Source organism: Lepisma saccharinum, chromosome 9 (genome assembly GCF_977018435.1).
Source record: "Lepisma saccharinum chromosome 9, izLepSacc3.1, whole genome shotgun sequence".
In the NCBI taxonomy this organism is placed as follows: domain Eukaryota; kingdom Metazoa; phylum Arthropoda; class Insecta; order Zygentoma; family Lepismatidae; genus Lepisma; species Lepisma saccharinum.
Window position 1 is genome coordinate 68,556,831 of NC_139237.1, and position 15,287 is coordinate 68,572,117.

General features: G+C 36.6%; 1 protein-coding gene across 1 annotated transcript; it reads left to right on the top strand.

Moving 5' to 3' along the window:
• Positions 1-494: 494 nt before the first annotated feature.
• On the top strand, positions 495-15,081 carry cl (thioredoxin domain-containing protein 17 clot). The gene is made up of 3 exons (XM_083128357.1): positions 495-771; positions 8,918-8,999; positions 11,299-15,081. Exons 1-3 carry the CDS (start codon positions 627-629, stop codon positions 11,453-11,455), a joined length of 384 nt encoding a protein of 127 aa, XP_082984483.1. The 5' UTR covers positions 495-626; the 3' UTR covers positions 11,456-15,081.
• The last annotated feature ends 206 nt before the right edge of the window (positions 15,082-15,287 follow it).

Below are 15,287 nucleotides of genomic sequence, written 5' to 3' on the forward strand. Positions count from 1 at the left end.
TGCGTTTTTAAGCGATGGATTTTTATGTATCCTGGTGAAGAAGTTGTCAACAGCTTGTTTTGAGTTTTCTTTTAATTCTTGAAGTTGTTATTGGGTCAAATAAAGTGCACTAACATGGTGATGGATAATTTGCAAGGTAATACTCATGGGTCCCACTGTACAGCTACCTACCTCCTGTGTACCTTTCCTTCGACTGTTGAAGTTCAGTTAGTGAGTTTTGGAAATTTTCAAGATTGAAAACGAATGCTTGCAAGTGCAACACTGTCAGCTGAACCTCCCACCGTGCAACTGTTTTGACGATTTGTCAACAGTTGGATGAACAAGAAAATAAAAGTTCAATGTATCGACCTAGTAATAAAATACGGATAAGTTATATTGTTTTATATTTTAACAACATCCACTTCACACATCCATTCATTGAAAGTAAAAGTACCACTTCGTATACACAGATATTTCATTTCATTTTACCTTGCTTTGCTGATGGATAGCTTTTATTCCATGCAATGCAATAGCAGCCGACGTGCCTAAAAGAATAGCGTAGTAACCAGAGAAGTGTAGTTTTTTAGTGGTAATTTTTCGTGTAGTTTTAGTAGTATTTTTTAAAGACATATTTCCAAACATTCGCCATGGTTGTGCGGCATTTAGTTGAAGGATATGAAGCTTTCAGTAAGTTAATCAAAGATTTGGAAGCCACCAAACAAGCTGTATTCGTGTTGTTTACCGCTTCAAAGGATTCAGTGGGCAACAGTTGGTGCCCAGATTGTGTAAAAGGTAATATTTTTTAATTAAAAAGCGAATATTTTTTTTAGTAATAAATCGGACAAAGAAAGAAATTTTGGAACGACTTAAGATGACCTGACCCCTCTTCAATGTTCTTCATATTTGGCATACTCACTACTTGAGGCCTCCTAATCACGAATGTGAAGTTAAAAGTTGTCGGAAAAGTCTAGAAATTGCAAAATAAGGCGTTAGTTTTCGGAATGGAAACCGTCGATTTTCGCGAAATTTTTTGGGTAAGACTCTACTTTACGTCCTTTTCCTAAGGAATACGTGTCATGTATCATTGGAAAACTTATTGTATAAGGAATTCAACAACGTAAATCCCAAAGCGACGAAAAATTACCTGGAGTAGGAAATCGATAGAAACCGATGTTGTCCGGATATGCGTACTGAGGAAATTTTTCGATGAAGCACATATTTAGGGGTGAAATGAGTGCGGTAACAGTTTCATACATTGGAGACACATTTCTTCATTCTTACAGAAGAAACTACTTACGGAAATGAGTTTCACCAAGGTTTCCAACGTTAGTCGAGGTATTTTCTTTCATCGTGGTATCTATTTGACCCGGAAATCATGTCAATGTTTCCAATACTTTTTTTTTAACTGCTTGCCTAACCTAACCAAACCTAACCTAACCTTATCGGAAATGGTTCGTGGGGCTATCCGTCAGCTACCCGTGCATAATGTACAATTTGCACACGTGACGAACACGATAGTAGGTATTTTTCGGTGAAGAAGGTTGGAAACAATGATATTCGAAAACAAAAGAAGCAATATCATTCGCAAAGTAAGCGATATCGCACCGTTACGTGCGTTCGGTAGCACTTAGAAAAATGCGTTATTTTAGTAAAAAAAAGTGTTTGTTTTCGTGTAAAAAGCATAATGGCACCTTGAACTATGTTCCGCAATACACAATTGGTAAGTACGGACCATGTGATACACAAAATATCCGATTTTAATGTGTCTCCGATGTATGAAACTGTTACCATGAGGGCTAATGGAACCTAACCTAACAGGCCTAACCTAACCTCGTAGGCATACCTCGTCCCCGTGAATGGTTCGTGGGGCTACTCGTGCATGGTTTTTGGAGCTAACGTGAATGGTTTGTGGGTCTACCTGTGCATGGTTTGTGGGGCTATCGTGGAGCTACCCGTGAATTGTTAGTGGGGCAATCGTGAACAGAAAGTGTAAATAGAAAAAGGTACTTACCCGAAGAGATGCCGGCTGTCTGCAAGCACGGTTTAGAACGATGCACTAAATTTTTACTGGGGATAAACGTATTTTACACTATCTACAAGTTTTTGGAACCTGTTCTTTTTCATGCACCATACACACGCACAACGCACCGCGAACGCAAAGAAGCAATTACCATGCAGAACACAAATGAGCAAAGCACACACATTCACAACGTGGACACAAAGACCGAGCCTGCAGTGTTGTTAACTCCCATCGGTTACCATCAAAAGGCGATAAGGACGTAAAGTAGAGTCTAGCCATTTTTTTCTTTAACAAGGATGGATATATATATATATATATATATTACCCAGGGGTGGAGCCCGGAATCGGTGGGAAATTTGGACTCAAGAATTTCAAACTAAAATAATTTTTTAGTTTAAATTTCCCACCGATTCCGGGATGGATAGCCAAAAACCATTCACGGATAGCACCACGAAACATTACAATTTTCTTCGTAAAACAATGCGGGGGAAAAAAAATAAAAATAGATGAGATGAGCTTTGTTCACTGGTATTTCTTGGGTTCTGAAGGTTGAAACACTGCATAACGAATGAAAGTCGACAAAACACAAGCAAGACGTGCGATTATGTCGAAAGATGTATGCGCCATATTGTGTCTCAGGCAAGTGAAAAGACTACGAGAAAGAAGTACTCGTATTGTGAAAAATTGCAATTACTTTGATGAAAAAACGTCAATACACCTTAACACTGTAACGACGGACGGGTCTTTTAGGCCCGGTTTCAATTTTTATACCTGTTTAATTTTTTAATGCTGCAAATGAATGTGTTCTCCTTCCGTGACTTTTCGTCAATTTCGAAGGCCTTTGAAATCATTTATTGTAATCTTTGGTTATTTTTTAAGTTTGGTCAGAAAATGTATTACTCGCGTTGCGGACGGACGGGCCCTTTAGGCCCGATTTTAATTTCTAAATATATAGGCCTATGTTTTCTATTGCAGAAATACCCCTCTTCGCCTCTGTGACTTTTCAAAGATAGTCACAACCTTGAAAAGCGTATTCCTGGACCCCGTGGCTGAGTGGTTTATCACATCGCACTGTGACGTCAATGGTCCCAGGTTCGAATCCCCCTCGGCAAGGTTCTTTGTAAATGTCCATTCATCAATTTCATCAATTCATCACTGATCCCCATCTTCGCAAATTAGCCAAGAGGCACAAACCGCGAAGTAAAATAAAACAATTCAATCAATTGAAATCGTATACAGTACCCTTTGCCTGTTCAGTTTACCCAGGAAAAACAAATATCCTAAGTTGCAGACGGATACTGCAGAAAAGGATTTTTTTTGTTTGTCGACAATAGTCTGCATAACTATTGTTGGTTATTTCAGTTTGTTGGTTTCAAAGCACAGGTGCCGCAATTTTCCGGAACTTTCTGAACGAATCTGCATGCACACTTTGTTTGGTGCAGAGCATCTGTGTAGTTTGGACGACGAATTTGTTCGTTCTCACGAGTTCTTGTGTATAATTGAAAAACTCACGTACCAAATACACGAAAGCTTAGGTCTCGTGTCTCGTCTCAAGGTAAGCTCGAACCTATAAGAGATGTATTCGAGACTTGGACTGTTTACTTCCGAGAAGCGTACATTCCTGATTGCATCATGACTGTATACGAAGAACTGGTCAATTTTAGAGGGCGATGCCCTTTGAGGCAGTACATGCCGTCGAAATCTCGTCAATACGGAATCAAGCTGTGGCTGATTTGTGATTCTCAAACAGCTTCTGTTTTGAAGGCTCAAATCTACAAAGGAAAGGAAGCTGGAGTTAATAGGGAGAAAAATCAAGTAGAGAGAGTAAGTGAACGACTTAGTGAAGGAAATCGAAGGTAGTGGAAGAGACATCACGTCCCATAATTTCTTCACGAGTGTATATCTTGCAAGGAATCTACTTGCCAAGAAACTTACTCTGGTCGGCACGATGCGAAAGAACAAGGGAGAACTGCCGCCAAAGTTTACTGCCACAAAACAGCGAGTGTGTTGCTCCACTTTGTTTGGATTTCAAGATGATCTCATGATAGCATCAGATTGCCCCAAGAAGAACATGGTATTCATTCTACTTTATACGTTCCATGAACAGCCGAAAATCGACGCTTTCACAGCACAGCTAATAACACAAAATGGTACGAAACTACAGTGTGAAACGAAAAGCTCGGAGATGGCCATGGTTATATTTCATGCCATGATCGACTTCAGTGCACTAAATGCCTTTGTTTTGTACCAAACAGTACATCCGTAAGAATTGGGAGCCAAATCGGGTAGACGTAGAAGGTTCTTGCAGTACCTGGGAAAGGAGCTCAGTGGCAAACTAGTAATGGACGAGCAAACCAACGGATGTTCAAATGAAGAGCAAGGTATACAGTAGCAATCCAGAAGGAGGTGTTATATTTGTCCATCAAAAATCGATCGGAAAACAAGAAGAGTGTGCTCGAAATGTATTCAAACGTTTGTACTCAGCATTCACGTGTTCTATGTAACACATGTAATCGATGTTGCAAGTTATTCTTGACAAAAAGTAGATAATAAAAATATGTAAATTCTTACAAATCATTAATGATAACTGGACGTATGATAAAAATGTTCCAAATGTAAGAAAACTATTATAATCAAAACTCAAGGGTTTCTTTATAACATATGTTATTCAATGTTTAAATTTCTTTTGTAAAACATGTTACATATTAGAAACATGTAAATGGTTAAATGTCATTAATAAATAACCTGAAATATTATTTCCAGCCATTGATATAAATTAGAAAATTTGAACTCCTGAAAAAAGTATAATATTTACCCGGGTCGAATAGACCCGATCCGACAATAACGTATAGTCATTGTAGCCGTCGTTATAGTGTTAAGGAATGTTCCAGGAAGCAGATAGGTAAGTACGAATGTCAAAAATTGACGAAACGAAGATAATACTCGACACCTCATGTTATAGTGAAAACACTGCGAGTTTGAAACACTGACTACGGGGTTTACGTCATCTAACACATGGAACATTGTGCTGCAGAAAGCAAATGGCGTCAGCAGAAACAGCATGTCGGATACAGATTTTCACTGAAAACAAAATGCATTTGCATTAAAATGGATCAAAACTACATTCACGAACTTCCATAACGCTAAAGAAAATAATTTGTGTAAGTACTTTCTCCTGTAAAAAGTAAGAAATCCATCACCCCTATAGTAAAGTGTTACCCCAAATTTTAACTATGTTTGCCTAACCTAACCACATGTCAATGGTTCATGGAGCTAGCACCAATGGTTTGTGGGGCAAGCGTCAATGGTTTGCAATTTCTGAACGTTTCCAACAAATTTTAACTTCAGATTCGTCATTAGCAGGCCTCAATTAGTAAGTATGTCAAATATGAAGAAAATCGGAGAGGGGTCCGTTCATCTTAAGTTATACCGAAATGGGTAACAGTATGGTATAGTGAGAACACATTTCACTCGTTTATTTCCTAATTATTTACATTTGTACTTACCTGTTATGCATAGCGGAACATTTTTGAACGTGGGATTTTGCTTTTTACACTGAAAAAAGCGTAATTTTTCACATTACAAGAATTTATTGTTCGTTGCTAATTCGCTTTCGTTACACTCAATATGGCAGGCAAATCTTGACTCACGTTGTCTATCGTCAGCATGGGTGACCCTGCTGGTAGAAAAATCTACCGCTGGCATAGCTCGCAGCCTCAAAAAAGCACGCAAACCCCTCCGCCCATACGGTCAGTATTACTTTAAGGCGGCGTTCCCTGGAGGGGAGTATGGATAATTACCAGTTACATGTTTTGGAAAGGAAATTATAATCGTTATAAACTCCTACAGAAAAGCTCTGAAACAATAATTTTTAAGTATTGCAAGTTGCAATTCTCATCATGAAATTTGAACATTACCAGAGACTTACGAATGAAATATAGGGAAGCTGCTGTGAAATTACAAATAGCTATAAAGAAAATCTCATATTCGACAGTATCATGATTAGCTAAAATGAGAGCGGAGGTTAATTCTTAGAAGCAGGAAAAGGAATTTCCAAAATTATATAAAGAGAAAAGTAATTGTTTATATGTTTGGTTTATTTTGCTTCACTTTTCTGCCACTTTTGGCTAATTGCGAAGATGAGGATGAGTGATGACATGATAAAACAGATAAATGGTCATTGCAGTGGTGTGGCGTGACTTTTTCAAAAGTGTTACCGGCCATCAGACTTATCATCTCCACCCTACCGCACCCCAAAAAACATGCCTTTGATTTTTTTATTTTTTTTTCCAATCCGCTCGATAATTTATTTAACCACAATCACTCCTAGAAAGAACTACCACTCATGAGAGAGTTACCGCAAAAATCCAGTGAATAGTAGTCGAGCCTTGTCAACCATCTCTTTTTTCTTTGCAAAGAGGTGGAAAGGGGAAGAAGAACCACACATTCGGGTCAGTTTGACGTTTCTGCATTCAGCAGATGACAGAATTCCTTTCCTCCAGCGGTGGGAGGAAGTCCAGATGTAGGTACTACTATTGCCAACTTAGTTTTTTGGAGCAAGATTTGTCCAAATCACTAATCGCATCAAGTACTTATCTTTTCGTATATTACTAAATGGTCTCAGTTTTGGCTTTGCAGTCTAGCTCTTGTTGCTTCAGAGAAATAGTATCCCCGTTTTAGACGGAATTTAACTCTTTTCTGGAAATCCAATGTGACAACACTTGCTGATCCGGTAGGCTGTAGCGGCAACAAGGCCCCTAAACAGGCATATGAATAACCCCCTAGCACACTTGAATCAAAGTCTTTCCCCGCTGTTCCCTTGCATTGGTGGGTGCCCTTTCCTCTTGTTGCCTCTTGAGGGTAGCAGAACAGCCTGTCTCTTCGCTTTTGTCGACTGCAGAAAAAATGTTCTCTGCAATATACACTCAACTGCAACGCTGTCGGTTAACTTATTTAACAATGCTGTTATTTTATTGAGAAATAACTTTTTAATTTCTTTACATTTTGCTGTTACCTGCGGTAACACCGGTTAAATGCACGCCACGCCTCTGGGTCATTGACAAAGAACATCCATGCCCTGGCTGAGATTCGAACCCTGAACCCCTAGCGTTGTAGGATGCTGTGATAACCAACCACTCTGCCACGGAGTTTGGCGAGGAGAAAAGTAAGGAATTTCAATAATTCAAATTTGCAAAATAATTTTTGCAGTGTTTAACTTTGTAATTTTTCCATGTTTTTGAGGGTCTTCATGGGCGTCAGAAGGGGGGGGGGGAGGCATTAAGCGAACACGATAATTTGCAATAAATTGAAATTGGCCTGTATTTTGTAAATGTATTTTCGCTAAGCACTCTGGCAGAGTGTCTACCCAATGCGCTACAAATACAATGTCCCAGGTTCGTATCCTCGATATAACATGCGCTGTTATATTCGTACTTATATGTTGCTTTTCTTGGACCTAAGGCAAAGGCATTTGATGAAAAAATTAAATAAATCTTAGCTTCAATTCTTGGCAGAAATTTTGTCTTTTGTATGCTCGATTAACCAATGTCACTTAGTTTCACTTTCTCTTCTCTGCGATGGTGATCAATAATTGATTTTTCTGTGTGTTTGTAACCCCCTCGGTCTGGGCAAGGGAGTGAGAATTTTCTCTGATTTTAGGCTGGCTGTGAACACCCAGGGATTCACTCCACGCGATGCCAGTGTTCAAAATCAGATCATACATGTTGAATGTTATTCATCAGTGTTGGTTATAACAATGAGCATAATTTGTACAATGTTCTATTTATTGCAAATGTCTGTAATAATTGTGTGCATATATAACACAGTATCGCATTGTAAATTACCCAATGGAACAGAGAAATAAATAATATGAAATATGCAGTTTGAACTTCTTGTCTGGTGAGTTTTGTTACAGTTTAGAAACTTTTTTTGGTACTACTTTACTATACCGGAGACACCTATCAATGATTTATTTCGCAATTTTTTACATTGCTAACGTACTATTCTGCATTGCGGAACATTTCTTTAGGTGAAATAATGAATTTCTAACGAAAATAATGTCTTTCTTACGTTAACGAGTACTTACTGTTGTTCCTTATTTCCCACAAACCATCCACGGCTAGCCCCAAAAACCATTGACGTTAGCTCAAAAAATCACGATAGCCCCACGAACCATCACGGGGATGAGGTATGCCTACTAGGTTAGGTTAGGCCTGTTAGGTTAGGTTCCATTAGCACTCCTTTCATTCAATTTAGCATATATGGACAACATCGGCTTGTAGCAGCAGCAATAGCACGTCGGAAATAGATTTTCGTAGAACACCACATCCATTTGCATTAAAATGGATGAAAACTACATTCCCGAACATCAACAACGCTACAGAAAATGATTTGCGTAAGTACTTTCTCCTGTAAATTTGAAGAAATCCGTCTCCGGTATAGTAAAGTGTTACCCTTTTTTTTGCCATATTTGCTGTGGAAGCCATTTGTCATTTAAATCAACCATAATGATTTGGTTTGTTACACTTGTAATATTTTGAATAAATAATTTTAAAAAGTTTTGTGAATCATTGTGCAAGGAGCTTTCCAATAATCAAGTTTAACTTAAGAAATTTCCTGATTTTTTTAACAGTAAATTATTTTTTTATAGTAAATTTCATGGCTTTCAGACTTGTACAACTAGTATAGTCAGCAATGCATATGCCATTATCATTGATTTTGAGGGAAATAAATACCAGAAAATTGGAAATATTTGTTCTAATAATCCAAAGTTTTCTCAAGAAGCTTTGAAGTGTGTGCACAACTAGTACTCATTGTAGTAATAGTAATAATTTTCTTGAGAAGATGAAGTGTTACATTTTGAAAGCTTCTTTGCAGTTCTGTCTGCCATTCTTTTCATTCTTTCTAATTTTCTTTCAGCTGAACCAGTAATACAGGATGCATTGCAGGTTGCTCCAGAAAATTCACATTTTGTTATAGTGTATGTGGGAGATAGAGCAATGTGAGTAGCTAATGATTTCTTCATTTTTTGTTAGTGTAAGCCATTAACATTGCTGTCAAGTATCTTCATGGTGACAGTGATTTATTTACATACCCTAATACTCCCCTGAATACTCAATACCTGAATTGACTGCCGTAAATAGTTTTTCTTCTTTAATTTTTTTTGGGAGGCAGGGAGTTACCAGACATTTGAAAAAAAGTGGTTTGAAAACATCCTGGCATGAGAGGCTTAATTTTTTAAAGGTTAAAGCATTTTTCTATTAAGAAAAAGGTATGGAAAATATTTTTTTTTTTCAGAGCATCAATATCAGACTGTAAGGTTTTATTTTTGGTTTGATTTGGTGTTTTAAGTTCACTTTGTGCACAGTAAGGCTAATCGGGATTGGACCTACAGTTTATAGTGAGATCTGAACCACTATGTGCCTCCACCGGGTATCGAACCCGGGACCCCTAGATTACAAGGCAACGACGTTACCACTGTGTATGATTAAGAAAGTGCTTTGTTGTAATAATAATAATAATAATAATAATAATTCTGGTTGGACTAATATTCTACATCAAATGAGTTTCTTTGGTCCTGGGTGAAAGGATACATTTTTTGGTCTACTTGCAGTAGACAAGACCAAGTTTAGCATCAGTGTGGGTCATTCCATGTCAAATCAACCAATAAAAAAAATATTTTTGAACCTTTAGGATTCAGATTTTTTTTTCATTCATTGTACCTGTCAAGAGGATAAATACGAAAGTACAGATTTTTTGGGCTCTTAGTTTCCCTGAGCTATTGACTTTCAAAAACTCAGCTATCCCAAAATTTTGACAGCATTTTGAAATCTCTAGACAGTTGTAGGTCAAAATTGTTTTGACCTAGAGAACTCAATTTGGTGTCATTCTCTTCTGTTTTTAATTTGAAATGCAACACGACAGTGGTGTTTGGATTTACTGTTATTTATAGTTAGTTTTAACATGGAAGTCAACAAATTTAGCTACACATTATAATACGTACAAAAAAATCATAATTACCATCCCCTTATGAAATTTTGCACATAAATAGTCATATGGTGTCTTTAAAAACCTTTCTTTCAAAAAAAAATAATTAAAAGGGATGTTTTTGAGATTTTTAAGAAAATCGAGTTTTTGATAAATTTCAAAGTTTAAATCATGGTGCATTTCAAATTAAAAGCCATTAAAAACAGAAGAGAATGACACCAATTTGAGCTCTCTAGATCAAATAGTTTTTGATCTACATTTGTTTAAAGATTTCAAAATGTTGTTAAATTTTTGTGAATGTTGAGTTCTTGAAAGTCAATAGCTTAAAAACTAAAAGCACAAAAAATCTGTGATTTTACACTTTTTGTCAACTTTACTGGTACTACCACTCAAAATTATCAGTTTCTGAGATGTCAAGGTTCAGATCATTGGTTGATTTGGTATGGAATCACTCTTGGTGTCCTAGAGTTTGTACTATGTTTTGTTTATAATTGAAGACACACCTCTTAAAACAATGTAAAGGAAAGTCTGATCAAAATTGCTTGTTCTTCACATATATGGAAGGCTATTCCCATAATGGGGCAGAAATTTTACTTATAAGGAGTGACCCTTCCACATAGTACTCCAAAATGTCAACCTCACTTCAACGCAGTACACTCTGGACTGCTTTTTGCATAATAACGAGGCTCTGGCATCTGGACTACGGCCAGTATAATCCTTGTAGGACTGTGTGTGTGTGTTGTCCTTAGGAGTGCTGAGTGTCCCTTTACAGCCTCAGCTTTTAACCAAAGTAAGACTATTTTAGTCCGACATCAAAGTTATTTGATTATATTTTTGTTATGGTAAGGGCTGGACCCCGTATGGGTGCATAATAGCCTAAGTGCTGATGCACCCAAAATTACAAATTCAATCAATCAATCTTTACTTGTAAGATATTTTCAGGAAACAATCACATGTATGTTATTCCATCAGCTATAGTGACCACAAGGAAAGGAACCTTCCACAAAAAGTCTCTGCGCACCTATCCCTTCCTCCATTAAGCTTGTGCCATAAGAAAGCTTGCTCCACTCTGCCCGTCCCCTCGACACGGGGGTACGGTGCGCAGGAGTCGCGAGCGTGCACAGGTTTCTTTGCTTGTGGTTCCACTACACAAGAAAATTGTGCGTGACACCTAGAATGTGTTACTTCTTCTAATTGCTGTTGCTATTTAAAAAGTGTCATGAAAAATTTGTGACTTTATTTTCTAAAAAGTCAACTGACTAGTTAAAAACGCCTCAAATTTCAGTAAAAAATATTTCACTTGTTCTTTATAGTTGGAAGCAACCAACATGTGTGTTTCGGAAAGATGAGCGTCTTCGCCTAACTTGCATCCCAACTCTCGTTCGGTGGGGAAAGCCACAGCGCTTGGAAGAAAGTAGATGTGCAAATCTGGAAGTTGTAAAAATGCTATTCGAAGAAGAAGATGATTAATGTTAGTAACTGAATAGTGCAAACCATCAAGTGAAGGAATCAGGGAGTACTGTGATCATGTTTTCCCTTCAACCTTACATTTATGTAATGTAACACTTGCGTGCTGATTGTTCTATTTGATTTTTAATGTCACATTGATTTCTGCCAGATGTAAAGTAAATGATATAATTATTTTTGATAAATATTTGAATACAATCAATCAATTTCCAGTTTGTACTTAGATTTTGTACATGGTGTGATGTGTGTGCACTTCATATAGCGGTTTGATATAACTGATAAGGTGTCAGTTTGTTATGTTTTGGATCTAGGAAAGAGTTTAATTTCTGTTATATCAGTTTGGTTTGTTCCGAAGGCTTTCTTCTGAGGATGTGAAAAGTCGCTAAAGTTAACCTTTGAATCAATCATGCAAATTATGTTTTCATAGTTATATTTTTGCATAGTGTGATTTCAAACCTTTAAAGAAATGGCATAAACCCTTGTTATGGTTGAATCTTGAACACATTTGTGTTCTGATTGAACTGTTGTTCTTGTGATAAACACTTCCCATGCACTTAGAGAGCCGGAAATCAGGAAAGAATACTGCGAATCAGAAAATAAATATTTGGTGGCAGTCACACAAAAGATGTTGGCTTAATTTCCCTTTTTTAATTTTTTTTTAAAAATTTTACATAGCTTTCTAGAGATTGTGTGATCAACACCATCCTTTGAGTGTGCTTTTAATGCTCAGGGAGACGTAAACTTATTTGACAGGTGTCTTTTGTCAATTTCCAAACTGTGCACACAGTAGGGAAAATTGTCATGGAAATTAAACTAATTTGAATAACATATCTCTTAAATGGAGAGCAGATGTTTTCTAGACGAAGACTGCCAGAACAAAACCATGTAATGTCACAAATGCTTAAACCCACGTCTCTCACTTTTGCAAATCATGGTTCATAATTTCCATACAAGAATTTTAACAGTAAAAATCCCATCCCTTGAGAATATAATCAACCTACATGTAACAGAAATCCAGCACCCTCCATTTCAAGATTTAGACTCAAAAGCACTGAAATAAATTAAAAATATCAGAGGTTAAAAGTCTTGGTTATACATAGTATTATTGTTAGCAGTGATATGAACTATAACCTTATACTCTCATACCATATGCTGTAAAAGTGAGATTTTCAAACCCCTTTTTTGGTGGTGTATTAACTGGCCAAGAGGATTGTAATGTTAAAGAGTGTCTATATAAAATTCAATTACATTGCCTAGTACTTGTTGACAGCTATCTGATTCGTGATGTTATAACTGACCATACATTACAGTAATTAATGGCCTGTGTGTTTGAACATTTGCTCGGTTACCTGTCAACAGTCATTTGGAAAGAAAGTATTGTTTTTAACCTCAAAGCCCAATACATATACAAATTAAGCACTTCCTGTATATCTGTATAATATGATTCCTATTCATGTGTAAGAAATTTGGGGCTGTGAATGCCTGCTTTATATCATTCACATTAAGCAGGTTGTACATTGTTAGAAATCCCAAGAAATATGTAGGATACATTGTTCCTGGCATTAAAAATGTCAATTTTATGTCAATTTTTCTTTTTGCCTATGTCAAATTTTAATTGCAGATGCAACATATTGAACCATAATAATAATAATATCAACCTGTGGTGCCTACCTACTGACTGCGGGCCTTACACCAGAGGTGGGAGATCATCCGACAAGTTACGGGGCAATGTGTGGTCAGCACGACGAACCTCCAGTCCTTTTAGGTTTCCATGAACGTGTTATGCTACTCATTCGTAACACCTCAATTTCCTCATGATGGTGGATGGCCACCATTTCCATACACAGGCCGAAATCTCAGGAAAAGTTGTTGCACTTCCCCCAGGAGAGTCGAACATTGGAACCCACAGCTTGCACCTTAGACCACATGGCCACAGTGTGGAACCAAATTGAACCATACTAAGAAAATTTTTCAATACAATAGTAATCTGTCATTATGGAAGAGATGTTCTCTTGACAGTAATCAAAATCTATGTGCTCTTCAGCAATATGTACATACAGAAAGCATTTGATGATGTATACATTTGAGGGTTGATCAAAAAGTAAGATTGTCAAATGGATATGCACCTCTGTTAACAAGAAACATGGTTGGAATGTAAGGAACGTAACTCCAAAAAATGTGGTTTTCGATTTTGTCCTCTGGAGAACTCTTATTTGGAGTCAGATCGACATATCTCCATATCTTCTCATTAGTGGTAGAGTCACGTGCCTCCAATGTACTGATTTTTTTTTTTAGGGTTAGACATATTCATAAAAATACATTATTTCCTCTCTCGTGTAAATTTGACTTATGTCCGTCTGGTTCTCACATGACGAATTGGATTTGATCTTTGACATGTTTGGCAGCTAATTGCCATGAATGAAAATCCCAGCACAACAGAAAAAATATACTGCCATTCTGTTTAATTACAAGAAATTTCTTCCCTGCATCAGGCATTACTGTTGTTCCCTGGAATAACCTTTGTTACCAATCTCGTGCATTGTGAGCACATGCTGCATTTTTCACCATTTGACACATATCATGCCAAGTAACAACCCTACTCACATTGTACAGTGTTGCGTAATCATTATTATCACAGAGAGAGATTATACTTATCAATAGAAGTTGGTCACACTGGCATTATATTTTGATCACATCTTGTACAGTCACAGATAATGTGTCCATAAAGTCAGACATGTGTTAAATGAAAGAGGAACTGAAAGTTTTTCTTGGCATGATATGCTAATTCTGTGTGATTTTTTAGTGTCACTCTATTGCCATATGAATGTAAAGTCATGTTGAGGTTTACAAATATGAACATTAAATGCAATAAAGCCGTGATACCATCACTAATTTGAAGAGCAGCTCAATGATGGCAGGCTTTTGTTAAAACAACAATCACAGAGACACATTGGTTACACCTGATGTTCATGCTGGCATATGGCAAGAAATTGAAAAGAAATGAAATTAGAAATTTTTGAAACACCACCATGACTTTATGCCCATATTGTCTATTTTGGGGCAAGGAGTATTTTAGCCTATGACATAAAAAAGCAAAAAACTATGTAATGCAAAACCAGTCAGTTTGTTTCACCTAGCATGATTAAGAAGTTCATGTGATATTTTTCCAGTCACACTCTAGGTATTGTATGTTACAAATCTTTCTGAATATGTTTGTAAGCAGTTTTGATAGTAATCAAGTTTGTATGTGACATAAATTTATAGTAAACTTACATGATTTGTAGAGTGCTGAAAACTTTGTCGGGTTAAAAAATTTCCAAAACTGTTAAATCAACAGTAACAAATGTTTTGCTAATGTAAAAATTGCATATTGCTATATACAATATATTTTTTGAGCTGATTGTTGCCTTTTCATATACATGATTATGAATTCAAGTTTCCCATCAATATTATTGAGTTCAAAATCAAAACTGCACACACATAGTTTTCTATATATGCATGATAATACCATTAAAGCAGTGCTTCCATAACAATCCCATAAATGAGAAGTAACAGAATTTCTTATCAGGAGTGTTTTGGTGCCACTGGTGTTAATGATATGTGAAATCTAAATCACTTTCTACCTCCATGGCTTTGACAAATAGAGCATTCGTTTTGTTTGCTCATACTTGTACATAAAAAGGTTAATTAAACGATTAAAACATACAGATGAAAAACAATAAAAGGTTTGCTTTGGAAAGCTTTGTGTTTTTGATTGATTATAAAGATTATTATATGTACAAAATTTGAGAAGTCATCTACAAAAAATAAATTAAAACACAATATTGGAAGTACT